This window comes from Manis pentadactyla, chromosome 10 (genome assembly GCF_030020395.1).
Source record: "Manis pentadactyla isolate mManPen7 chromosome 10, mManPen7.hap1, whole genome shotgun sequence".
In the NCBI taxonomy this organism is placed as follows: Eukaryota; Metazoa; Chordata; class Mammalia; order Pholidota; family Manidae; genus Manis; species Manis pentadactyla.
This window is the reverse complement of record NC_080028.1, coordinates 7,190,803-7,217,564: the sequence shown is the minus strand read 5'-3', so window position 1 is coordinate 7,217,564 and position 26,762 is coordinate 7,190,803. Positions and strand designations below refer to the sequence as shown.

The following is a 26,762-nucleotide window of genomic DNA, read 5'->3' as shown; positions in this document are numbered from 1 at the left end:
CTCGTGGAGCCTGTTTCCAGTGTGGAAAATGGCCCATGGGAGAGGGCGCTCTCAGGCAGTCTGCGGTCCTGACGGGGAGGTGGTGAACATGCCGGTGACACACCGATTCAGGGTTCAGGGGAAGAAGACCAATCATTTCTTGAAGCCAAAGGGGCGGGGCCTCTCTCACTCCACCCCAAAAAGGGCCCCAGAAACAAAACAAGCCAGGAGCAAGCAGAAGGCTATTATATGTCATGCTTTTAATACAAACTTAAAAAAATCTGGAACAATATAAACTGTACAGATTTGATCAACCTTTTTGTTTTGTTTTTAAACTAAATCTCTAAACACACCAATGTCCCATTCCAAAATATTGCACAACGTTCTGAATACAAAATGCTTGATTGTATTCCTCCTTCACTAAAGAAACCAAGTTCATTACCCTGCTCCCCCAAGCTCCTGTCCGCCTTACCTCAATGCCCCCCTTTCCATCTCTAGGGTTCAAAGTAGAGAATCTATAGCTCACTGCATTGAGAAAAAATACATCATTCTGAACTAAAAGTTTACATTCTTAACAAGACAATCCACCTTTTGATTTGTTCCTGGGAAAAAGGGGTAGACAGAGAGAGGATAGGGAAAGGGGAGAAATAGGTTTTATTCTCCTCTTTTTTTTTATTTCAAAGTTTGTTTTTCCTGAAAAAATATCTTTCTCTCCTCTTTTTAAGAAAAAATCTTGAAAGAAAAAAATTACATTTTTTTACGTTAGAAATATACATATATTATATATACCTCTTACATTTTACAAATGTAGCAAATTATTCAATACAAACAGACACAAAAAATGTAAAAAATAAAAAAAAAGTTTTCCTACGAAACCAGGTAAATTAGTGCAGATTTTTGTTTTCGTTTTCTTAAAAAAAATAAAATTGAAGCAAAAATGCCTAGATTTGAGACAAGACAGACTGAACTGGGCCCAAGAGCCCAGCTCTGGAGTCATGTTCCTGAACACATTTTTCTTCGTATTTCAAAAGACACTACGGGGTTGGTCTCCCCCCTCCCTGTATATGGTGAGAAACAAGCTGACCAGAGTATGATGGGTGCTTGTGTGTTGAGTGTTGGGGGAAGGGGCTGGAAGGGGCACAGGCAGCATCCAACCTTTCTCAGAGAGCAGCAATCTCAGGCCTGTCACCTGGCGGGAGCTCAGGGCCAGGGGGAGGTTGGCCCAGCCAGGGTTGGCCCCTGAGAAGTCTAGGGGAACAGCTGGAGCTGGGTGGAGGAACCGGGCTTTGCCCCGCTTGGGGAGGTAGGGCTGGTGCCCACCGCAGGGAGAGGAATCTAGCAGTGTCTGTCTGGGCTGGACCCACTGCCACAGCAGTTGCCCACTTGGGGTCACTGGGAAGTGTGGGGTGGGGTGGGGAGCCAAGGGCTTTGGTACGCACTGGTGATGGGAGCCTGATGCCATGTGCCCACTTGCCACAGCATCCTGGCATGGAAGCTGGCCTACCAGGGTTGGGTCGGAGCAACAGCCTCTTCTGGAAAAGGAGGGAAGCCAGTGCTCTCTAGAATCTGAATACACCACTTGTGACGGACGCACGCCTGCCTAGCCTGGCCTGCCGGGGAGACCACTCCTCACAGCACCAAGGCCCAGTAGGGGGTTGGGTTGCACAGTGAGAGGGGATGGGAAGAGGTACCAAGAAGTTCTCAAGCAGGCAGGGGAAGAAACGTACTAAAACATCTACAACAAAGGACAGCAGAGTCAATTCAAGGCTCAGGACTGCCCACTACAGGCACTGACCCAAACTCCCACCCCCAGGCTGCTCAGGTGAGCAGCTCCCTTCTTGGGCTAAGGTCACACAGCAGGAGGGTCTGAGTCCAAGGATCCCTGTTAGGCAGCAGAGGGTGGGTATTCCCTCAGCCCCTCCTAGCTAACCCTTTTCAGTTTTTTTGGTCACAAACGAAAGTGCAGATTCCTCCACAGTCTGGAACTCTGCAGCTCGTTCTGCAGGGCTTTCCCTGGGAGTGTGTCAGCCTCAGCCAGTCTCACCTACCACATGAATCACCTACTGAAGGACTGACCACCCACCCCCAGCCTATTTCCCCGACCTCATACATAAATAAGCACTTGCTGCAACCTGGAATCACATACACAGGGAGAGTTTGACATGGCTCAGCAGCCTCATTAAACAGGACCGCAAACCATGTACCTGTGGGCATGCACACCCATGCCCGCACTGCCTCTGGCCTAGGGAAGAAGGGGCTACATGAGCGCCCACGTGCATCAGTGGCTGGGTCTCCTGGGCCTCAGTGATAAGTTTAGGAAAGGCGGGGGTGGTGGCATGGGGCCACAAGACAGAGATGAAGGAATTCCACTAAACAGAGTGCTTCCCTCCCTGGAGTCACAGACATCAGCTCTAAGGGGAGGGCGCTGAGTGGCCAGCTGGCAGCTCCCATGGCCCAGGCCTGAGAGACAGTTGGGGCTGGGGTCAGACGTAACCCTATTTAGGTGGCAGGGCCCGAGAAGGCCTGCTGAGGTTGGATGGCTTTGAGTGAGAGGATGTTTGCGTGATGGGGCAGTGACACAGGGCAGCCTCTCCCTGTTCTGCGGAGGGTCAAGCCCCAGCTGCGGCTGTTCCTTCCCTGTGAGCTTGGACACACCAATCCTGAACCAGGCGTGTGCAGGAGGGAGGGAGCAGGGAGCAGCGATTCACATCTGGACCATTCTTAGCACAAGAAGCCACTAATTAAAGATGTTATATAGAAAACTTATGTTTAAAAAAAAAGAAAAAAGAAATATAAAACCCAAATCAACCAAATAAATCAAGAGGCAGGCAGGAAACCTGGGAGGGTAAAGTTAAACACGGTGCTTCGGGAGCCCCTCCCACTCCATGCCTGGGCAGGATCTTTTTTCTAGAAGTGAGAGTGAGAAGACTAAAAATCTTTTTGTATATTTTTCTTGTCCTCTTTTTTTTGGCCTTTCCTTTCCTTTCTCTTTTCTGTTGTCCTGGATGCTCGAGGCCCGTGGGCAGGTAGATGGTCAGTTGGCCAGCACAACAGGCTGGAACGGCTGGCTGGGATACTGCATGGTGCTTAGGTTGTAGCTGAGGCCCTCCACAAAGGGGGTCTTCTCCAGGAAGAGGCTGTTGGAGCCGCCTCCAAATACCTGGGCCATGTCGAAGCTGCTGCTGTTGCAAGTGCTCGCCCCACTGGCCCCAAAGGGTGCAGGGGTGCCACTGCCTTGGCCATCAGCCCCATCAAAGAAGAGGCTGGGAGGGCCACCGCCGTTGTACACGAACTCCTTGGCATTGGGCGAGAGCTGGGACTGAGGGGCTGGGTTTGCTGTGATGAAGTTCAGTGAGTGCACAGACAAGGAGAGGCTCTTGTGCTTCAGCAGGCTATTGGTGGGAGAGCGGGACACGCGAGGCGGCTGCTGCGTGGGCTGCTGGCCACCTGCCCCACTGCTGGTCACCCCCCCCCCACTTGATGCCCCACCACCCTTCTTCATCTTGGTGGAGCCGAACTTGGTGGCAGCGAAGGAGGCAGTGGTAAAGGTGATGGGCTGGGCAGAGCGGGGGATGAAGGTGGGGCTGGGCGGCTGGCCAAAGGATGGCGACGGAGAGTTGGACAGGGAGCTGTCTTGGCTGCCAATGGGCACAAAGACCTGGGCATCAGGGTTGAAGCTGCTCTTGATCTCTTTGTCCAGCTCTGGGGCAACACAGCCCTCGCTGTCATCCAGATATAGGACTTTCACTGCTCCCTTCTCCCCGATCTGGTAGGACACCTCAAAAGGGTCAATCCAGACACTGAGCTCCTCAGGCACATTGGCCCGCACATCCTCCACTGCTAGGCCGCTCCGCTTGGCAGCCAGCTCTACCACGGGGTCTGCCATCTCCCCGATGTGGACACAGCGGAAGCCAGAGCCCTTCAGGGGCTTGTCAGGATACCAGTGGCCTTCATATTTCTTTTTCAAGAGCCGCTCTAGCTCCTCCCCAAATAGGTCTGCCCTGCGCCGGGGTAGCTTGTTGTACAAGTAGGAGATGATGAAGTTCAGGGCCACTTTGATCTCCAGCTGCATGGTCCTTCCCTAAGCAGACAATGAGCACAGGACACGTTCACAAGCCAAGGGCAGTGGTAGGAGCTGCAATCTGGGCAGCCTTGGGCTCCTGATGGCTCTGGGAAATGAGAAACGAGGGCATCATGAGTACATATGCAGAAAGCCGGGAGGATGGATGGCAAAGGACAGAGAGAGAAGCACCGACTTCGGATCACATAGACCCAGGGTCCCATTTCTGCTCCACTAGTGACTAGCTAAACTGTGTGACTTGTGCGCAAGCCATTTTTTTCTGAGCCTTAGTTTCCTCAGTAATGTGAGGCTACCATGAAGATTAAGTTGGTTCAAGGTTGTAAACTGCTTCATGCTGTGTCTAGTATTTAGTAGGCATCTGATAAAATTAGCTATTATTTTTAAAGTAATTCTAAAGAAACAGAAGTGCTATGGTTTCCACTATTTTGAAAAATGACACAAAACCAAAAAAAATCAAGCCCTGAATTCAGCCAGAGAAGAATCTTGCTAACTTATCTCTGGTGAGTGTTTTGGTGTAGTATTGCTCCCAAACTGTCAAAGGCCAAGATATTCTTTAGTTTTCCTCTTTAAATGAAAGGGATACAGGTCACTGATCAGCAAGTAGTACCACCAGCTTTTCACTGGGGACTCGGATTCCTCAAGTCCGATTTGTCATCCTGGGCTCCCTGGGTATGTATGCTCTCTGGCTCACTTTGGGCTGGAAGAACTGACTTAAGAACTCCACAGTGTAACCAAGGCATGCACTTCCATCCGACAGTGTCCAGGAAAGGAGATGAGCATGATCAAGAAGTCAAGACTTGTCAAACCAGAACCATGGCCCACCAAGGGAACTGCTGATCTGGGGCTGCCCCCGGGAAGCAGAGGAGAAAGGATAAGGAATCTCTTAGATAGGTTGTGGCTAGCACATAGGTGATGAGGGGGGCAGAGAGAAGAAATTTTCTATCACCCTGCAACCTCCAGCTGGGGACCCATCATCACTCAGTCTTGCAGGGACTGTCTGACCACCTGTCCCTGGCACTGGACCAGATTTATCAAGTGTTTGGAGATCCCTGGAGAGAAGGCAGCCCAAAATAAACACCCAGATTGTTATTTTTGGATTCTTTCACAGCCAGATCCCACACAGGTCAAAAAGGTTTATTCCCAAGGTCTGGGCCAGCCTCACGTCTCAGAAAGATGATCGGTGAGGTCCTGAGGGTCAGTGATCCTAATCTCATCACTTTCATCAAAAGGGCAGTTCCAGGCTCATGCTGTGGGTGAACTGAGCTGAAAAGGGCCACCTCTGGGGGGTGACAGGATCAAAACAGGTCCCGAGCCAGACCTCTGGATGAGACTGTGTTGCTGAGCTCAGTTGCAGAGACAGGACTGATCTATAATCCATCAAGGGCCTCTTCTGTCCTTTGATAGACCCGGGGCTGGGTTTTGCTTAAAATCTCTTTTGGGTCCAGCATAAAGTGTCCAGGTGCTAATTCTAGGCTTCAGGATCTTGAATTTTCTGAATACCTGCCCCACTCATTTCCTTATAATTTTCAGGCCAGAGCCCTGGCCCTAGGGGCATTTTTAAGACTGAATCCTTAGGCAAAGCTCTCTAGAATATCAGAGAAGATGCACTGGGTCAAGCTGGAGCATCATATGACACTGGCTAGGTCTAGTCCTGCTCTTATTTCAGGTCTGAGCAGACAGATGGTCTTGTGAGGAGCCAAAAGAGGTGCCACAAACAAGCCCTCCACAGGGACACCCAAGATTCAGGAGACCCTCATCTCCCTTCCGTCCCAGTTCCCAATATAGACTTCATCTCCAAGTTTCTTTAAATGTCTATTCATAGTCACCACAGACCAATTCCAGGATCCTTTTAGGTTAAAAGAAAAATAAGAATGGTAAAGATAAAGGGCTTTCTGTTTATGAGGATGGGGTTCAGCCCCAGGTGCAAAGTGCGCCACCAGGACTACATACAGGTCTCCAGTCAAAAACAGAGGTCTGAAGGGTCACAGCTGCCCACTAGAGGTGGACTAAAAAGTGGTGAAGAAAAATTGGCACTGGTTGCCAAGAATGGGCCTGGAAGTAAATACAGTGTTTTCAAAGGACCGTATACAACACAGGACTTATCCCAAGGCACCACATAGCTCCTTGATATGCCAGCCAGACCAAAGAGCTCCTGCACCTTTCCAGGCCTCCCCAAACTCTCCTGCATAATTGCCTTCCAAGTCAACCTCCCCTGAACAGTTCAGCCTCAAAAACGGGAGCAATTTAAATGCAGGCCAGAGTCATTGGGAAATAAGCCTCCCACCCCAAAATACAATAGAACCACTGTCATCAGCCCTGCCTAGCTAACCATTTTCTGCAGCATAAGCAACTAAAGCTGCACACCAATTTGTACCTCAGTGGTGTTGCTGCACAAATAAGGAAGTATATAATGCCACCCTTGCCTCTTTAATTGGAGAACAGGCCAGGCCAGATGGCTGTGGTGTGGAATCTTACAAAAATGCCAGACAACCAGAATGAGATTTTCTGCTCTATCAGCTCAAACTCTAATTTTGACTTCAAGAAGCTTGTGGAACAGAGGATTAAAGCACTGGTGTTGTCTTGTCTTTGACTAAAGATAGGAGTGACCAGTCAGATGAGTTTGTTTATATTTTTTTAAAGGCTACAGACAAATTCTAGCGTTTATTTAGAAAATATTAACACAATGTGGTAAGATTAGAGTAACTACTCTTCAATTAAAAAAAAAGCAATAGCTACTCTTCAATAAAAGAAACTAAGAGATTCGAGTTAAGCAAGCAGCAGGAGAGAACTTTAAGATCTTTCCGACCCTGATTCAGGTACAGAAAGCCAGAAAAGGTGGCAAAAGGAAAAAAAGTAAATAAAAAGCTTAGAACTACCTTTTGTCAATATATAAAAAAGGTTGCAAATATGAGAGTAATTACTAATTTTATTTGGAATATTATCCTCCCCTTCACTTGTTTACTTGCAGCAATAAAGTTAATCCTGGATTCAGATCCCTTGTGCTGACTTGTTTTAAAGAATAAGTGTTTAAGAGAGTAACAAAAATGGGGTAGGCAACAGCAGCAGCAGCAGCAATAATATGGTAATGGAGATTCCACAGAGGAATTCTGACAAAAATGCTAAGGAAGGTCTTTAAGAAGAACAGACCTTTATGTTTTAAAGGGAAAAAGGAGGGATAATGGTGAAGGAACCCACAGGGGCCCCAAACCCCGAGCACCTCAAGTATTCAGGAACTTCAAGCCTTAACATTCCAAATCTTCTTACAAACACTACCGTATTCAAATGATTGTGGAAAGAAGAGTCGGGGAGGAGGGCCCTCCATTTATTTTTACTAAGTCACTAGGTGTCACAAACCGGGTGCTGGGGAGTGAGAGCCTGGCTCCGGCCGGATGGGCCGGCCCCACCCACCGGTCCCGGAGACAGAGACCCAGACGTGCGGGTGTGGTTGAAAGGCATCCAGGACTGTGTCGAGTGCCTACACCACCCCGCCCAGCGTCTCACAACGTCCGGTGGCACATGGACTGTGCAAGCCCAAGTCTGACTACAATGCTCCTTCCGACTAAGAAGGCCCTTTCTAGGGCTCTCCCGGAAGACTCGCCTGAGCCCCAACGGAGGGGAGGTGGCAATGCAGGGCGCTCTGCACTCTGGGAACTGTAGTCCTCAGAAACCTCGCGCCCAGGTCGGAGCCAGTGACCTACTTTCTTTGCATACTACACTTCCCCGCGCACTTTGCCGAGGCACAGACGGCCAACTGCGCATGCCCAGTAAGGGGAGCGGGCGAGGGTCGGGCAAGAGGAAAAGTTTCCAATGCACATGCGCGCTGTGGAAGACGGGCACCACTCCTCCTCCGCCGACCCCGCCTAATACATTTTATATGAATTCTACCCAGAAGACCCACTCCCGGTATTGTATCACCCCACTGTATCTGTGTTATCAGCTTCAAGAGAGGCTGAACTTTCCCTCTTTCTCACCTCCTCCCAGGACTGTTATTAAGTATCCGCTTCAAATGAGTTTGTTTCTGGGTGAAGCTGGGTTGTCTCTACCTGCGGTTGCTGTACAGACGGTGAATTCAGAGAAAAAAAGCCTTTCACTTAATGCCCGGCGGGCTAGTCTCCAGCACCCCACAGCCAGGAAAGTAAAGGCAGGAATTAAACCCTGTTCTCCCGTCCTCCTGGCCAAAGAAATTCCCAGTTAAGCTGCGGGGAGGCGCCGGCCAACAATCCGTAAGGCTCGACGCCAGCAGGGCCCAAACCTCACCCCTCTTCTAATCCAAGTCCGAGTAACCAGACCCGGCGAGGGAAATGGTAAAAGGTTCCTGGGCAGGGAACATCTGACACCTGAACATATTTTAATGCTTAAAATTGTTTGTGAGTCTCCTCCTCCCACTGCAAGGCCTGCTCTATGACCAGATTTACCAGATCCTCGGCAAAGCTTCCCTACAGGGTGTTAAACCTCCCTAATCCTTCCTCCCACACAAGCTTCGTTCCCTCTGCTTAAGAGGGGGATGGAGGCAGGCGCCCAAGAAAGCAGTAGGGGTGTTTTTCTCCGGAAAAATCAAAGATGAGGGACCCATTTCCTGGGTAGGATGGATAGAAGGAGAAAGAGAAAGGTCAGATGCTGTGCAGGCAACCAAGACCCTCTGAGCTGGCCCCACGTTTAAGCTTGCAAAGTGAGGTTCTGGTTTCTCTGGGTGGGGGTGGGAGAGGGCCTGCCAGGTGCCCCCTTTCCCCCCCTCCTGTTCAAGGGCACAGTCCATCCTCTGGACAGGTGGGCAAGGAGCTTAGAAGTGGGGCTCTTCCACCCGGGCACATCACCAGGAACAACGAGAATCCACTCACTGGTAGTGCTGTACGGGTACTTTTTTCTGCCCAATTTTTCCTTAGAACACTAAAGAGCTCAAGCCAAAATGGTGAATTATGGTTCACTAGCCCAAGGACAGTGACCACTGAGCGGTCCAAAAGGGGGGTGTCCACTCTCCATCCCTCAGGTCCCACAGGACCAGAAATAAACCCTATTAATTATTACCACCCCCCTTTCCCGGCACACAGAAAAAGCAGATAAACAAGGCCTGGATCCCCTTCCTTCCTCTGATTTATTTAATGGTGGTGGGACTTATGGTTTGGAGTGGAACAAGAAAAGCCTAGCGAGTCTCTATGATACAAAGAACCGAGGAGGCGCAGAGGGGAGGAAATGCACCCCACCCAGGAAGGGACCACACTTGGAACGGGAAAAGGGGCTCTGGGGTACTCCGGGATGACGGCAAGCGTGAGAAAAGGAAGAGGAGCAAAAGGGAAAAGAGGGGTTCCAGAGGGGAGGTGGAGAGAGAAAAACAAATGCTGGCCTGGCGTAGCGGTAGGGGCGCGACAGCAACGTGGAGCGTCCAGCAAAGCCAAAAACGGGAGTAGTGCGGGGGTGGGGAAAGGCGTTGGGCCTGCCAGGGTCTGTGGGGGCCCATCCGCCCGCACGCTCCCTCCCACCCACACCCCGCGCCCAGCTCACTCAGGTCTTCGCGGCGGTGGGGAAGTCTGCCGGCCGCAGGGCGACTTCTGCCTCCAAGATGGTCCTGGGCGCGGGGCGTAGGTCGCTCTCCCTTCTCTGCGGGGCGCTGCCACGCCGGGGGTCTATGTGTCCTTTCTGCGTTGAGGTGGCGAGTCGGGGGGTGCTATGGGCTATGACTCTCAGTGTTTCTTTCAGTTTTTATGGACGTCGGGTTTGGCAGCTGGGGGACGGAAGACGGGAGGGCAGCCAGGCCGGCGGCGGTGCGGAGATGGCGGACCGTGGCTTGTGTCGCGAGGCAGGGGATGGTCCGAGCTGGGGCCGGCAGGCGATCGTGCCCTTCTGGCCCAGCGTCTCCCAAGCCACTGGCTTCGATCCACCAAAGACCAGCACCTTCCCGCGCCCCGACCCGAAGTGAGCAAAGTCAATGAAAAGTTTCACCCTTAGCAACCCTGCGCACGGATCTGGCTTTCCCACCCCTGCGTGATGCGTCCCTCCGCCCTGCAGGGGCGGGGCCGGGCCGGGACTACTTCCCAGCCGGCCTGGCGTTTTAACCCCTCTCAGTGCTTGGAATTTGGGGCGACTCCCGCTCGGCGCTCAGATTCCAGCTCAAACGTCAGCAAGGCTACTGGCTGGCCTCTGTAACGCTGTGCACCTCCCCTCCCCATCACGGCGCCAAACCGTGTTTATTTTCCTCATGCTCCAAACCACTCTGAAATCGTTTTCATCGGGACAGGTGTTGCCCAGGTGGGGTGCGAGCTCCCGGAGGGCAGGGGGCTGGGCTGGACCAAGTTGCTCACTTTAGGTGTTTTGAGGGAATGCAGGCCGCGGGGAGGAGATCTGCCCTCCTTCTTCCCTGGTTCTTGCCCTGCACCTGACCTGGCGCCAACGGTTCGTACCTGGGCCCGAACCGTTCCCCAAACCACCTGGGCGAGTCCCTTCGGCTGTGGGAGTCTGTCCGTGGCCGGCCCCGCTCGCATCTCCCAGTTACGGTGTCCTCGCGGTGAGGGAGCTGAGGGACCGTGCAAGTTCTGGAAACGTTTCGCACCTTTATCAATTCAGGTTGGCCGGAGTCTCCCGAGCGCCTAGTGCCTTGTCGGGGAACGCTAACGTCGCAGGGAGGGCGAGGGGGAAACCGGGGACCAAGCACGCTGGACCAGGAGGAAAAGGAGGCAGCGGCCAGACCGCCAGAAAAAAGAACCGAGCACCACATTAACCTTCAGCTTGCTGCCTCTTGCGCCCCGTTACCTCGCGGCACAAAGAGGGCCAGCACTGGCACTACGCAGGCGCAAGAGCGAGTCCCCAGCCCGACACGGGTGGGTTTCGACTTCCCAGCGGACTCCCTGGTTCACCTTCCTCTGTTGGCGACTCTTGTACAGGGCACTAAAGGGCGCCACCATTCTTCTAGGAAGAGTCCCAGCCGGCGGTAGAGTGGCACGTGCTCGTGGAAGGGGCGTCGGCCTCGCGCACCCGACAGTCTCTCGCGCGGCGGACACAGAACTCACCGAACCGGGCATGGGGCGCACTAGGCCCCAGCGCACGGCCCCCTGCCTGTGCCCTGGCCACGCGGCACACTTGGCCACTTTGTGACTGCGAGCACAAATTGTGGGTTGGAAGGCCTGTACCGCTCGAGGTCACAGGCGGACTGGACGGCCAGGTGACGAGGCCGGTGCTCTTGGGCCAGCATGTGATGTCTTCCTCTCTGTCCCTATAATCTCCCATTCCCCAATTTTCTCCCTGTCCTCGACCTTTATTCTCAGTCCAGACGGTTCCAGCCCGACGGCAGCCGCCAAATTCACATGGGTGACGAGGTCCTAAAAGTTTCCAGCTACAAACACTTTGCATTTTTTTCCTTGATCACTTTTTTTTGGCAAGGCGAGACAGCAAGTGGCGTCGGGGGGGTTAAAAGTGCTTTCCTTGACTGCAGCAGAGAAACGCCAGACTGTAGGGCAAACTCCAAGGGGACGGGGAGGCGGGAGGGAGCCTGAGCCGAACGTACTCCATCCCCCACTCTGAGCGCTTCAGTCCCTGGGGCACCTCCAGGAACTACTTGCCTAGTGCGTCAGCAAGAGGCTGAACGTCACTTACACGCCCCCTCAGCCTTGCCCGCCTGCCTGCCTGCCTCCACCCTCTCTGTTCTCCGCCCCCCGTCAAGTGTTCCACCCCGGTAGTGAGACCCGACGGACCCATGGGGTTCCAGAGCGTGGAAGAGCTAAAAATACAACCAGGCTGTTAGCAACAGCCTTCTCACTGGTCAGGGCGCGGGGAGAGGCGGCGTCTGATTGGGCTTTCGGCCCAATCTCTAGGACTGAGGGGGCCGAGTGCAGAGGAGCCAAGGCCCTTGGGGAGGGTGTGCGTTTGCGCAGTGGTACACTGCAAGGGATACTGGTATTTGTAGTCATTTATTAGAGGCAGCCATAGAACTGTGTGTGTGTATGTGTGCGCGAATCCAAATTCTGCCACCAACCATGATACCTTGATTGACAACAAATCTCTTTACATCTTCAAACCTGTTTTCTCATCCTTAAAATAGTGATCATGTGGGGACTAAGTATGATACTGCATGTAAAGCCTGGCTCCAACAGTTCCTATTCTTAATTTAAAGGTAAAAGGTTCTGGCCAAATTTCAGCCTACATATCCTGGCTCAGGTCGGTGTACGTTCCCAGTAAGAAACCTTACAGGACAGAATGATGAGAAAGGTAGGGGTTAGCTGAACGAATTCTCAGGAGGTATCTCCGTAAGGAGGGCTGGAGTCCATGTAAGCAGATAAAAGGTAGGCTCTCCAACTTTCTCTGCAGGCTGAGTGAGGGCACACCAAATTCTCCTAAGGCAGGCGTTAAATTTCTGTCGTGTTTGTGCTTTTATTTGAATCTTCCCTGAAGTGCCAGAAACACACCATTCCTAAGCAGTATCACTAAAACAAAACAGAGATCTAGCCTCCTTGGCAAATGGGAGTCCTGGGTAAAGGGTTAGCATATAAATAGGAAAAGGTAAAGGAAAAAACGGTAGTCACCATTCTTAACTGATGTCTCCATTTATGATGTGGTGAGGACATGATTTGCCAGGGCTTAATCGCAAGCTTAATTCCTACTGAATCATTCCGGAGCCCTACATTTGATGGGGTACACCATGTTTTCAAAATGGTGAGCTTCAGAAGTAAGCAAGTGCAGCAGGGAGAGGGTGGAAGCAACTTCTTTGTTGAGAGTAAGCAAGTTATGCCAGATTATTTGGTGCCCTGACAAGTCAGGCTGGTAATAATTAGCCCCAGTTAACTCAGGGGTGAGTCACAGCCTCATACACACATGCCAGGGTGAGAAATTGTAGTTTCTTTTTAAGTCATCCAAGTAAAGAGTTCCTCAGTTTGATTCTTCGGATCCACTGCTCCAGCTGGGCAGAAGCAGACACGCACAACAGGAACTGTTTTGAAGAAGCGTGGATGCTGAAGGCAAATTATTTGCTATTTCACTACAACTGATGTAATTCTAGTAAACAAGTGAACAAATCTGTCTTTTGCTAAGACACTAAAACTGCAGTGTTCAAAGACAGTAACAGTCTAGCCTTGGTGGTGGCAGGCAGGCTGCTCAAGGAAAGAGCTGGTAAGGACCTGAATAACTGGCGAAAGATGGGAATTGGGGTCCTTTCTTTTAAGGTAAGAAAATTCCAACCAAGGCAAAGAATCATCTTTATGTTCTAGCTTCAAACTACTGTTAAAGGGCGATAGTCCAGAATAGAGTGACATAGTCTCTCTGAAACTTGATCAGTTGTTTGATTCCCTAATTTAGAAGTTGCAAATTGGCAGGCAAGGTCCACATCTGGTGGATATATTGTCTTGGCAGATACTGACAGATTTTTTAGCAAAACATTTTGATCTATATTACACATTAAAACTGAAGTTACTATAGAATTAATGACAAATTTTAAAAATGAGTTGATCACATTTGAACAGTGGAAGGTTGCACAAAAATATCTTAATTTACCACTTGTCCTAAATTCAGGATCTGGTAATGCTGGGCATTCAAGCTGGCAATTGTCCGGGGTTTAAGAGCAGCTGCCTCCTTTAAGACTATGCTCTCTGGCTCCCCCAAGATCCTTATCACTCCGTTGTCTCCCAGACACTGTCAGAGGATCACATACCATTTATCATCATGTTTGGGCTATTCTTACACCCCTCCCTTTTCAATTATATTACTCACCCAGACTTCTGAATTTCTGACCCCTTTTTCATTTCACCATAGTAATTGGTTGAGTGGCTGCCTACTGTGTGCCCTGCAGTGAAGGGAAAGGCAAAAGGAGCTCCAGGATCTTATGATCAAGTTCATTGTTTATAAACTCTGGGTTGTGGTCCATTAGTGGGGTCGTAAAAATCACTTGGTTTAATGGATTTCAGCCAGGTATTTTAGAATAGAATGGAATACAGTGAAAATACCAGAATGCCGTACACATTCTAAACTTTCACAAAACTGTTGCTTCTTTTGTTACATATGTACTAGGCATGAGAACAGTCCAAGCCAGAGATTGTTGTTTGGTATGTACCTCTGGAAGCATCCATGAGGTGACAGAAGCTTAGAAGAGGTACTGAGTTGGCTGGCTGACATGAAGGTGGAAGGGTATTTGAAACAAAGGAAACAGCCAAGAAGATGGGGCTTGTGCAAGGAATGTCCCTTTAACTGCCTGATGAAGAGCACAGAGAGAATGAGTAGTCAAGAACCTTGAAGGTAGGGGAATAGAGGGAACCATCTGGAGGACCTTCAATGCCAGGACTCAAATGTGAAGAATTAGGGCACCATTGTAAAAGAACTACCATTTATGAAAGTCTTACTAGTTAAGCGTTAGGCACTTACATGGTCACATTTAATCCTACAAACCAAAAAGGTACACGTTATTATCCTTATTTAATAGATAAGAAAAAAGCAGCACAAAAAGGCTAAATGACTCGCTAAAAGTCAACAGAATTAAAATACAGGCCTGAGTATGAAGTCCACATATTTCTCATTACATTTATTTTTGACTAAGAGCACATATAATAAGTGCAATGTTTAAAGGAGATTAAATTACCATGTGTGTAGAATGTATTTGGGAAGCTGCTAGCAAGATACCCATCCTTTTTAGAATGTAGAAATAAGTACCAAACACTGAATACTTAATAAATAACAGTAATAATAATATATCTCGGAAAGGTAACTCCTTCCTCAGCCTTACCATGATGAGTTCAATTATTTCAACTAGACCTACGTGGACAGTGCTACAGTAACTTTTAAGACCATTTTCATTTTTTGAGGCCATATAGTTGGCTGAGCTCATTGCTCTAATTCTTTTCACAGAACTGTATACTGTTAAAAAAGTTAAAACTTAGCTTGCAAGAGATATTTTCCCAACAGAGAATTTGGTGCTATCATTATCCTAAATTTTAAAATAAAAAGGACTTATTCTCCTTTTTGGAGATAATTATCAAGGATTTGAACTTTAAGGCCATTTACTTTATCTCAGATGTTCTTAACTCATTATGGCATTGTTCTCCTGGCCTCTGAAAGAAAGTAAACCAAGAATGGCATTATGAGTTTAGGAAACAGAGAAGCAGAATACAGTAGAATTCACTGGGCTGAGGTTGAACCTGTGTTATTAGTCCTAAGAGAACAACGTGCTAGTATTTCCCATTGCTGACCAGTGTGGAGGGGTATACCCTTTGAAATCCTACTGGGCATTAATCTTAAACTCCCTTCCAAGACCTTTCAGAGACATAGGTGCTGAGGCTAATGGAGAACAGCTGAGGTGGTGTTTTGCTGAAACTTAATACTTTGAAACATTTGTTGGATACAAGATGTTATGTGTGTCAAGATAGTTAATAAGCAAATTTTAAAAACTGATTTTTTAGCAAAAATTTTGATCTATATTACACATTAAAACTGAAGTTACTATAGAATTAATGACAATTCTAATTCTAATCTGAAAATGCTCTGGTCTCTGCAACTCTTTTGACATAACTTAACCCCCACTTAATGCTTTAGAACTGCCAGACCTCTCCCAACACATTGCCCTGTTCAAACTGTTTTTCCACATAAATGTCCTTACCTGCCCACCCCAGCCCCTTTGTCAATAGGCTCCAACATATCCTTAAAAGCCCAGTTAATCTGGTTTGACTTCAATTATTCATTCAAAACCAAGCACCTGCTACTTGCTAGGCAGAACAGTCGGCTCCTGCCATCATGGAACACAGTCGAGTGCGTGAGAGCAGTTAACTACCAAATGCTATCAACAAAATGCTTATCGTGCTGCGTGGGGTTATGAAAGGAGGAACTACTTTAGATTGAGGGATGGGAGAGGCATCTTTGAGGAAATATTTAGCTAAGGTCTGAAGGATAAGTAGGCGTTAGTGGAGCAAAAGGTGGCCAAGCATTAGGGAGGGATTAACAGGTAAAAGCACTGAGGCAGAGGAAAGTTGAGGTCCGAGGAACTGAAACCACCCCCAGTGGCAGGTGTGCAGAGAACAGGGTGGCAACAGACAACACGGGGAAGCCCGAAGGAGTATCTTTAGCCCTATGGCTATGACCTTCCCCTAGCCTTCCTGAGGGGCCCCCAAGCTAGGCTAAGAACGCTTCTTTCTTTGTGCATCCTCAGGTTATATTGAACTCTTTCTGGCAGGTTCTCTTACTAAATTATTTGAAGGCAGAGATTATCTTAATTCAATTTTGGACATTTAGTACATCACAAATAAGAGTTTTGTGGATCCAAAACAAAACCCTGATGAAGTCAGAAGACTAATTTCTTTCTCTGGCTTTGCCCCTAAGCTGCAGTGTAACCTTGGACCAAGTCCCTGGATTCCTCAGGACTCACCAGTTTTTTCCTATCTGTGCTGTCAAAGACCTGCTTGACTGGAAGTTTCAAATTATGAATGTGCCTCCTAAAAGGTAACTTGCTCATCACTTCTACTGGGCAGAAAGTATAGATAGCTGAGTAAAGATAAAGGGTATGTCTGAATTTGTCCTTAACCTGTCACTTAAAAAAGAGAGAGCAAAGAAACATCCTTAATGTGAGTATATATGCACTTTATGAAACGAATCAAGTTCAGTTCTCCTCACTCATCGATTTGAATACATCTTGTCTCATTACCTTCACCATTACTGGGAGCCATCTCTTCAATTCAAAATTAAAGTTGGACTGGAAGAAAAACAAGTAAGTTTCTAAAAATGACTTTGGTTTACCTGTAATGAAAGGCATGGATGGTTTTGATTTCTTTACAATAGTACTAAGAGAACAAGGTGCTAATGAATCCCAGTACTTCTATTTTGGATCACAAATTCCTGGGTGGATATAATAAATTCCTAGAGTTAAATTTCAATTGGCATGGTGACTACAAGAAAATAAACACCTACTTTATTAATATGATAGCAACAGAAAGGCTTTCCAATTTCTCAGAAGAGATGTAACATGTGCCAGTACCACCTGGTTAAGTGTTAACAAGATGAAATGCCCACATTGTTGGAAGAGCTCCCCTCCCCACTGCAGATGTTTCACGAAGGACAACTACCATCCAAGCTGCTGTCGGAACACGCTTCTCACTGCAGTAGCTTCAGAGTCAACTCCCCAAACACAAGACTGAAATGCTTTTATTCCTGTTTTAGAAGCTCTTGGTGTAGAGAGAACATACCAATTTTTGGGAAGCAGACTCCTTGAATTCAAGAAAAACCAAGAACTGATCTGTCAATCTATCTCTGATACATCTGCCAGAGTGCTCTGTGAGCAATCTTTTTCATTTCTACCACACGACTGGGTGAGGACAGGAAAGGGTGGAAAGGTGCCAGCATACTAACAGATCAGGTGATACTCTGCACTCCCTCCCTCTGCTGGCGGTAGTAGGCGTTTTTTTCTGGAAGCTGGAGCACCTTGATTGGGGGAGGAAGAGGCCCATCAATCACCTCTTCTTGAAGCCATACTTTTTGCGTTCATAGAAGAGATCTGTCTTAGAACTCCCCAAATTGACAATCTTTGGGCAACCATCTCTCTAGGAAACAGAACAGAGAAGTTGTTAAATGTTTGAGCCTGAATTGAGAGGAATTTAAGATCAAAACTTTTACATTAATGGTTCTGCCATTCATCTTACCAGGTGTCAATTCAATTTTATTCAATCAGTCATCAGGAATTTACTAAGCACCTAGAATGTGTCCATAGCCTGTCTAGCCTCTACCCAGTGGCCTTCCTTTAGAATATTGGATTATCAGCTCACCTGCTGCTAATGTGATACAGCTGAAGTAGAATCTAAGACTCTAAAGCTATCCAAAGGGTTTTCAAGTGAGGTAAGAAACAGTAATAATCATCTACAGACCAAGCTCTCTAGTTCTCCTCCACACAGGAGAGAATACCACCAAGGAAAAAAGACTGAAGACTCTAGGAAATAGTAACTTACATTTTTGTAAGTACCACAGGGAATGCTGGGTTTGATGTGTCCAGCATTAATTCACTTAATGTGACACATGGTCTTGGGGGAAAGGACTACTAGGAGTACTAGGATTGCTGTTGACAGGCCACACTCTACAAGGACATGCTCTCCTGGCCCTTTTGTGAGCTTGAGTGGTTTCAGTGAAGCCCCGGGGAAGCTGTGTTCTACAGATATGATGACTCCGTCAGTTGATCTGGATGATGGGAGGAAAACTGGGGAAGATGCTACTGGAAAAAACCTTCAGAGGTCTGATTTTATTCAACACCCATGTCAAAGGACATTGCTTCCTGTGACACTGGACTACAGAATGAATTAATCAAGTCCTTAGACATCACATTTCTAATTCAGCTGATATATCTTTTGGGGTACTGGTATCAACACTGCACAAAAACCTCTGAAAATGCACAAAGCCAACACTAACATTTCACTATTTTCTAGAAAACAGGTATCACAGCACATATTAAACTGAGAGCTATTGTCTGTGGAGCCTGCTGTGCTGAGGGAGCCAGACAGTGGACTCAGCCCCTCCATGGCTCACTAGGTAAACTCAAGTAACCCATGTCATCTGTATGGGAAGTCCTGGTACAAATGGGTGAATAGCTGCCTCTCCTGATCCAAGGTAACCTGATATTAAGCATTAACAGTTCTCCAAGCTCTTTGGAGACACTGAAATTTTGAGGCTTGATGGTAGCCTATTTAGGCTACCATGTCTTACGGACTTGTGACTACGGGCAAGTCACTTCTTTTTGGACTCATATTCCCCAACTGTCAAATAGGAGGACTGAATCAGGTCAGCATTTATAAACTCTATTTATAGAATCCTGGCAAGTCCTGCAAGGTGCCAGGTGATGTAGGACTCATCCCCCAATCTGTGCAGCTCCCTAGTAACAGCTTAGTTGGTAGGCAAATAGACAGCCCTTAAGAAGTTATAAGAAATTGCCAAAATAAAGTATCAGCAATTATATAATGGTTTAACCTAACACATACATATACACAGCTTCTGTGTAAGATATTTTTTGAAGAGTACATATTTTTTAAAAAGCTGGAAAACCAGTGCATTAGACTATCAGATCCTTGGTTTTTATGGCAGTTTCTGACTCACAGGATTCCTGTTTTCTTGCCTGAATGACCGTTTTTTATTTTCTACACATGTCCCAAGGGTCTCATGGTGGTTCCGTTAAGCCCCCCAATGCTGGGAGCAGCGAGGGCATGCTCACTGGGACTGGCTAGCTTTTGGTGAATATGCCTGTGAATGGAGAGCATGAAAAGGGAGATGGAAGGACCAAGAAACCTGGGAGGTTGGTACAGGAGAGTATTTGTGAGGTGAGCCAGAGGATATTTAATACTGGCAAATGTTTGCCTCATGGCAGTAGCTCTTTTATCAACGGTATGCCTGAATACTAAAAATTTCATCCTTTCTTAGTCTTCCCAGAAGACTGACATTTCCCCATTCCTAGCACAGGGAGCGTCTACTTTAGGCAGCTATGGCTTGAATTCACTGCCCGTGGTAAACATTTTATAGCCACTTGATTTCGAAAGTTTCACAAAAAAATAAGATTACTAATAGACTATCAAGTGCTTGTTCCTATAATACCAAACATGTTCACTAAAACATTCCCAGGAGAACCCTAAGCTGGCTCCTGTAGCAGCCACAAAGGAGAATTCAACCCATGTGGGTTTCCTTCCTGAGGGCTGCTTCAACTCCATTTCTACAGTAGAAAGAGAGCTACAGGTTACCTGAACCAGTGATAAAAAAACCCAGGACTTTCAAGTTATACTTTAAAATCAACACTAACTGTGTACCAAAATACAACATACCAAATGGAAATGTGTGCAGAACTGAGACACAGGAAAAGGCAAGTTAAAAAAATTTGAGATCAGAAAAATAGAATTACTGAAAATGGGTACCCATTTCTATTTCTTACAAATGGTAGCCAAGACTTATGAGTGGGTGCTAGTGGCAAGATCTGCTTTATTAACAGAAACGAAACGTCTTTCATTCTTTCAGCAGCTGTTTAGTGAATACCAATGATGTAAATAGCAGAACACTGGTTTGGGACCTAAACAATGCAATTATGTTTTCTATCTGAAACTTTTATTTAGACTGTCAAGCTCTCAATAAATGCATCTGTGGGATAACAGGGATTACTACTTCCTTTTTGTGGCGATTTCCTCAAATCTGCACACAGCATGTTAGTAGCAAAGCCGAGACTTGAACATGGGCTTTTGGGCTCTTAGTCCATTAATTTTTCTTACATGCTTCCCAGAGGCAAAAAACAAAACTTCCCCATGGTCCAGCAAGTTCTAAAGAATGATACATTTGTGAGTTTTGAAAAGTTTCAAATATCTTTTGTATCTAACTGCTGTGTTATTCTCTTAAATAGGGAGAAGAAAATGGTAGAAATATCAGGAGAGGGAGAGGTCCATCCTTTTAAGCACCTGAGAAGAGCAATAGTCAGGTGGTCTAAGCACTTTAAGTTAGACCATGCATTCTTAAAGGAGATGAAAACAACTTTGGTATTACAGTGGTTTGTGACCTAAATCATACTTACCCAACAAAACCTTATCCTCAGAATTTCTTATTAGGGAGAAGTTTTAACTTAAACTTCTCCTTAGGGGACTAATAATGAAAAAAAAAAGTTGAGAAATACTAAGTCAGCAGACCTGGGTTCTAGTCCTGCATCTGCCACTTAATTAGCCAGGTAACCTTGGGCCAAGAGCTTATCATCTCCTAAGCCTTCATTTCCTCATCTATATAATAAACAACTTTTGGAAAAGAATGTTCGGCACCGTTCCTGGCACTTAGCAAGAGCTTCATAAATGTTAGCTGCTACTTTTCTAGTTGGGAGAGTTGAGGAAAATGGTAAATAAAAGGAGTAAAGGAAGCAAGGGTTATGGGGGATCAATATGATGCTGCACTGTAAGAAACCACAACCTAGTTTACAGTGCCCTGACTTCTGAGTAGTCTTGAGGCTTTGAAAAACTGTGAGAACACCCAACTTAGCTCACTGGTTTAATTCCCTTATAAATTATGAAAGTTGCAGGAAGAGAACAATAAGCCAGGGTTGCTTTGGTTGCCGGAAGATTTCTGCATAGGAAAAAGTCTTAGGCACTTATCTACACGATGATCTGTAAGTCTGAGAGGCTGGATCATGTCACTGGACTGCTCTGTGTTCCTTGGAAACTATTTCTGAGTAAATGGGAGCTACATGCCATCTCAAATATCCTCAGACTAGTCCTTTATAATAGGAAGTAGGGGAAATAATGTTTAGAATAATTCACAGGGACAGAATGAGGCACAAGGATCCAAATGTATCAGGTCACACACCACATGCAGAGTCGTCAGACAGCAATTAACATTTATTAAGCACTCTGGTTGCAAGCTTATTCCAGATAAGAACTCTGGCTACAACCATGCAAAGGTTGAAGAGAACTGTCCTTAATGTACTCCTGAGCTAGTTTAAGACTTTTCATGCTTCCTTTTTGCTGCTCTTGTCTCACCATGGTTTCACTGCTTATAGACTATATACACAATCACCAAATCTCTACAACATGCCAGACACTCTATAGGGGGGAACTCCAAAAATGCAGACCATTAGAAAAGGACAATTACAAAAACCAAGGTCCCAGAGGAGTCTAACCTAGATGGAAGATCAGATCAAACAGTATATGATTCAATAATGCAAAAATTTGATAATGTAAATGCACATCATAATTTATGACAGGACAATATTTAAGTCACCAACCAAAATTATGCTTTTGGTACTTTACCTGTGACCCTTCTCATCTTCCTAAATATAAGACTTAATGGTATAAAAAACAGTCTTATTTGGCCTGCTATGTCCCATTTACTTGGCATAGCCAGGACCCAAATGTGTAAACTGCTGAGATGCCTCGGTTGTTTGTCTTCAACATGGGTACATCCTACCAAAGAGACTTATGAATGAACAAAAAGGTGTAAAATAGCTTTAGTTAGACAGCCTGAGCTTGCCACTTACAAGCTGGGTGAGGGACTGTAAAATGGGGATAATAATTCCTATTTAACAAAGTTATTGTGAATAAGGGTGATAACATTGATAAACTACCTACAGTTTGCTCATGGGGATATTAAGAATCATGTATCTTTTGCCTTATCCTTGGTTAGGTTACCAGCTACCTTCTATTAGCCTAGTGGTACTGTATCACACTTCTTTTTATTATGTCATAAGAAGACAAGCTGATTCATGGGATTTCCCCACCAAGAACCCTGCTGCTTCTAATCTAAAGAAAAACAGTAAAAGTTGCCTTTGGTATAGACCTATGAGTTTGGCAACAAGTTTGAATGACTAGTCACTGCTCCCACATGTCAAGGGGCAAAAATATCATGAGACAGAATCACAATTATGCATTATGAAGCCAAAGGCATTCTTTATCCACTTAAAGCTGAAATCACCTTAAGTTGTCCCAAATTCAACTTTGTCACTGCATCTACCCAAAAAGTACTTAATGACAGTAAAAAGAATTACTGAGTGGCTATCACACACCAAGCACTGCACAAGGACCTCCAAAATGCAGGATGTTGTTTCTCAGTAAAAATAATCAGACATCCGTCAAGGAAGGTTCTCCAAATTGATGATGTCGACAATTTGCTTCTTTTGTATTTTTGATATGTCTTGATGCCAAATAACTGCCTTTTATTAGACTACACCCAGTCTGTCTCACAAAACTTTAAATATAACCTAGGTGACTAACTGAACATAGTACTTTCCAGACCATGGCAGTTTGCTGTGGATGGCAAAGAGTAAATAACAGAAGGAAAGATCAGATGGGAAGCTTAGAATTTACCCACATCCTTCTCCTGGATGGTGCATTCCTTACAATAATAGGCATCCGAGACTCCTGGGCCTCCACAGATCACACAGCGCCCCTGGTAAGAGCCATAGTTACACTCATCACATATGCGCACCAGGGTGCAGGGCCGCACATAGGAGTCACAGATCACACACTTGCCATCACCTGTAAGGAAGAGAGAATGAAGTTACGCTCACTTCCAAGTACCTCCTCAAGATCTCTGCCTTTCCCAATATGGGAAAATACACTAGTCTCCTCCTCTCAGTGGCTTTAGGATCCTCTACTTTGGCATTACAAAACTTGGCCTACCTAGTGTACATCTCGATATCAATACACAGGAAGAGTTAATCAACGAATGTATAAAGAACTTAGAACAAGACCTGGTAGATGGTTAAGTATTTAATTACCAGCAGAAAACTGTGTGTGTGTTGGGGATGGGGTCATGCTATTTCCTGTCCAAAGCTAGAAATTTTATGAAAACCTAAACATGTTTAAAATACACAAGATGGAGTGGGGAGTGGAGTGGGCCTCCGGTTGCAGCCTGGCGTTGTGTTCACAAGCTTCCAGGCACATCTATCTACTCAAAGCCCTTTCTGTGGCACTGCTGGACATTAGCCTTCTGCTGGTTCCACAAAACTGTAAGTGGGAGGGTTGAGGTGTTTGGGAAAAGCGTGTTCCACTCACATTTTTCACACAGTCTTCCGATGGCTGCAAGATCAAATAAGGCAGAATACAATTAGAATTAAGGTTTTGAAGAACATCCTCGAGTTTGGGGTGGGGACAGAGGCAGGGGCTGCAGGGGGCCCTGAGGGATTTTTATCCTTATCCTCACCCTCCTGAAGCCGCTCCCCGGTCCTGGGCAATCTGAGTTTCCCCGGACCGCTCCACAGCCGCCCTCCTCCCGCCCCAGCGCGCGCCTGCCCGCACTCTTCACTAGGCCACAAACCCGGGCGCTGCTCCGCTACCGACCGTGAGGGCGGAAACGTGGCGCCTTCGAGGCAGGATCCTAAGGAAGAGTTGGGAACCTCCGACCCTCCAGCTCTTGACACCACCCCGACCCAGACAGCCGGGAGCAGGAAGCTGTCTCACCAACACCAGCCTGTTTGCGGCAAAATATCAAGTCCGGATGATGTTTAGCCATTGCTCCCGCTCAAGACGGCCACCGGAAGCTTTGGGAACTTCCGTCCGACCTTCAACCCCCAGTTGTTCCTGCCTCCTCGTCTCTGTGATTGGTCCTCTAGGCTTACATCAGCGTTTGCGCTCTTGCCACCAAGGACCTCTCGCTTTCGCGCGATGAAAACTCTTTTAAGTTTTACAGACGAGTTTCTTCGTAGCTGCGGAGGGGCTAGGGTCCTGGCCGGTGCGCGAAAATTAAAAGAAAGACTTCTCCCAGATTTAGATGGAAGAGACAACTGAAATTTGCACTTCGTTAAGCCATCATTGTGCTCGGCATTTATTTCCACAAGTGTTTTTATGCATCTCTTTCCACTTCAGGGTCCGTTTGTAACACGGGAGCCGCGCCTACTGCGCTGGCAGGGCTTTGGCACCTCCTCGCGGAGGCCCCGCCTTCACCATGACGCGTTTCCCGTCAGGCCGCGCCCCAGCCCGATGGCTATAAATAGGCCGTGTGGTACGTCACTTTCACGCGACCTCATCTTTGTCAGTGCACAAAATGGCGCCTTACAGCCTGTTGGTGACCCGGCTGCAGGTGAGCGAGTTCAGGGCCCTCTGGGTTCACAGGGGTGGGGTGCCTCCTACGGTGCCTGAGGCTTTAGCCTGGGCAAGGCGAGGCGGACCCAAGCTCTGGCCGTCTTTTTATGTACGTGTCACGGCCGCGGGCCCCGCTGCCGTGTCCGCTCCGCTCGTGCCCGAGGTCAAGGCGTCCCTGGCTCAGTTAGCTCTCCTAGCCTTGTCCCCGCCCCGCGGGAAGCGTGGGTCCGAGCAGCGACGGCCAGGTGAAGCGTGAAGACACCTCTTTATTCTTTCTGAAGGTCGCATTCCCCTCTCCCGTGGGGTTTCTTTTCGTTCCTCAAGGTGAGGACAAGGTGACTAGGGGGCGCGGTCGTTGTTAAGCCCTCTAGGCCCAGAGCGTGAAGACCGCACTTACCATTCTCTCAGCAACAGAGACTTGGTAGTCAGGTGCATCTACGGTTGCTAGGTTTGGAGTCTGGAGAAGAAACTAGAATCTTATTGCCTCTAAAAAGTGTCCTGCGGAACATACAGCCAAGAAGGCGAGGGCATCTTCCAGGCCCAGACGTAGTAAATAGTAGCCTTTCACCTTTGTATAAGATTGCAAGACTGTTTCAATTCCTCCTCATATCATTTGATTTATGTAATCATCTGGTGAGATTATTCTCATTTGGTAGGTGAATGATACTGCTAGAAAGTAGATGAAAGTTTCTGCTGAGTGTCTCTGAAGTGGTGGCCTGAGCATCTGCTCTTCTTATCCTTCTGTTTTCCTTATTCATGTCAACCTGTCCTCACAGAACTTTCTGAGCCGAAATATGATCTTTGAGGTAACAATTATATTTGTGAGAGTACCAGAATGGAGTGTTCTGAGCTTACAGTGAGTTGCTTTTCAATTACTAGATGGGAGAGTAAAGATACTCAAGGGTTTGACCTTAACTCTCCTCTTATGAACCATCTAGAAAATTGACTGTGACTGCCACATGTTTTTTTCACTTCTAATTTGACAACCCTAGGAAGGTTTAAGGTCTAGCAGATATTTGGTTAATAAAAATAAAGCAAACATTTGTAGACATTCTCTGACAACATTTTACATTTAACTTTGTGAATCTACTTTGAATTAAGCACAACTTCTATTATAGGATTAAAAAAGAAGTTATGTGTTGTACTCAGGAAACATTGTGTTTTAATAAGTTTTTTTTTTAAATCATATTGTTTATAAACTATGTGGTTTAAAGTGAAGTCATCATTTATCTTAAAGACTTCTGATCTCTCAGTTCTAGGCAAAGACAAGGGATTTTCCCTAATTATTTCTTCAGATCTTTTGATTTTATAGGTTAACAATGTAGAAATAGTTGTTTTTCCCTGATCTTGCTGTTCATGGTGTAGTGAAGTCAGGCAAGATTATTTGACAAGAAATGGTTGCATATTTCTATAGCTTGGAATAGAAGACTAATATCACAGTATTATTGAACTGAAGAAAGATCTTGGAAAGCATGAGTGTTTAGACTTGTATAGCAAGAGGTCTGGGCCATAGTTCATATTCTTCCCTGGCTCTGACCTTGAGCAAGTTAATTCTGAGTCCCAGTTTCCTCATCTGTTGATTGGGAATGATCTTCAGTGACAAATGTTTATTGAGTACTTGTTAATCACTCCCAGTCAGATTTTTATAAAGTGATGAGAAAGTAGAATATATTTATGATCTTCGTGTATTTCAACTTCCTCTTTTACAGATGGATAATCCAAGACCTTGAGATCCTGGGTGATTTCCAGTGACAGAATCAGTATTATAATCCAGGTCTCCTTGTTTGTTCATTCACTGAGATGGGTGAACAGCATTATACAACACCACTTTCCAATAGCCAGGTTGTCTTAAATAATGGCCTGCTACCACTGCCCTCTGAGAACCTTGTAAATTACCTCTTGTGTTTAACTACGTTTGAGAAGTGATGCTATCTTAGTTGTCACGTCTGCAGAATCCTGTCTGTGCTTTCAATTTATTCCTCCCTCATTCACTGCATACTTACTGAGCACCCAAATGCTTGCCCTGGATGCAGTGATAAGCAAAGCAGACAATTCCTGTTCTTGCAGACTTCCCCTGTAGTCTAATGTATTTTCCACTGCAGAGCGCCTTGGAGGTCTTTCTCAGCCAAAATATTTTTCTTCTGCCCTTAGAGCTAGACTGAAGGTGAAGGTAGATAATACAATGATGGCAATTACTACTACCACTAAGAGAAGCTAACATTTACCTTACT

The 26,762-nt window shown here is 46.6% G+C and overlaps 3 protein-coding genes across 4 annotated transcripts in view; 1 reads left to right on the top strand and 2 right to left on the bottom strand.

Moving 5' to 3' along the window:
* Positions 1 to 220: 220 nt before the first annotated feature.
* On the bottom strand, positions 221 to 10,049 carry TOB2 (transducer of ERBB2, 2). The gene is made up of 2 exons (XM_036931300.2): positions 9,560 to 10,049; positions 221 to 4,148 (listed from the first exon to the last, which is right to left on the bottom strand). Exon 2 carries the CDS (start codon positions 4,049 to 4,051, stop codon positions 3,014 to 3,016), a length of 1,038 nt encoding a protein of 345 aa, XP_036787195.1. The 5' UTR covers positions 4,052 to 4,148; positions 9,560 to 10,049; the 3' UTR covers positions 221 to 3,013.
* Positions 10,050 to 16,906: 6,857 nt separating this feature from the next.
* PHF5A (PHD finger protein 5A) lies at positions 16,907 to 24,048 on the bottom strand. 2 transcript variants are annotated; one of them, XM_036931306.2, is made up of 4 exons: positions 23,911 to 24,048; positions 23,506 to 23,529; positions 22,816 to 22,986; positions 16,907 to 17,556 (listed from the first exon to the last, which is right to left on the bottom strand). In XM_036931306.2, the coding sequence occupies exons 1-4, from the start codon at positions 23,960 to 23,962 to the stop codon at positions 17,516 to 17,518; spliced, it is 288 nt and encodes a 95-aa protein (XP_036787201.1). In that variant the 5' UTR covers positions 23,963 to 24,048; the 3' UTR covers positions 16,907 to 17,515. The 2 variants fall into 2 exon arrangements, with proteins under 2 accessions (XP_036787201.1, XP_036787199.1); XM_036931304.2 differs by having other exon boundaries at positions 22,820 to 22,986; positions 23,911 to 24,041.
* A 345-nt stretch (positions 24,049 to 24,393) lies between these two features.
* The window catches only part of ACO2 (aconitase 2), a 44,720-nt gene continuing 42,351 nt past the window's right edge, over positions 24,394 to 26,762 (top strand). The window contains exon 1 of the mRNA XM_036931299.2: positions 24,394 to 24,529. Within this exon, the coding sequence (XP_036787194.2) occupies positions 24,494 to 24,529 (36 nt within the window). The 5' untranslated portion in view covers positions 24,394 to 24,493. The remainder of the gene's footprint in view (positions 24,530 to 26,762) is intronic.

Excerpts from the sequence above, each read along its gene's own strand:
- TOB2 (XM_036931300.2), bottom strand. The coding sequence starts at position 4,051 with ATGCAGCTGGAGATCAAAGTGGCCCTGAACTTCATCATCTCCTACTTG.
- PHF5A (XM_036931304.2), bottom strand. The coding sequence starts at position 23,962 with ATGGCTAAACATCATCCGGACTTGATATTTTGCCGCAAACAGGCTGGT. Across the intron at positions 23,530-23,910 it reads CCGCAAACAGGCTGGTGTTG|CCATCGGAAGACTGTGTGAA; the intron begins GTGAGACAGCTT and ends TTGATCTTGCAG. Across the intron at positions 17,557-22,819 it reads GCACCATCCAGGAGAAGGAT|AGAGATGGTTGCCCAAAGAT; the intron begins GTGGGTAAATTC and ends TCTGTTTCCTAG.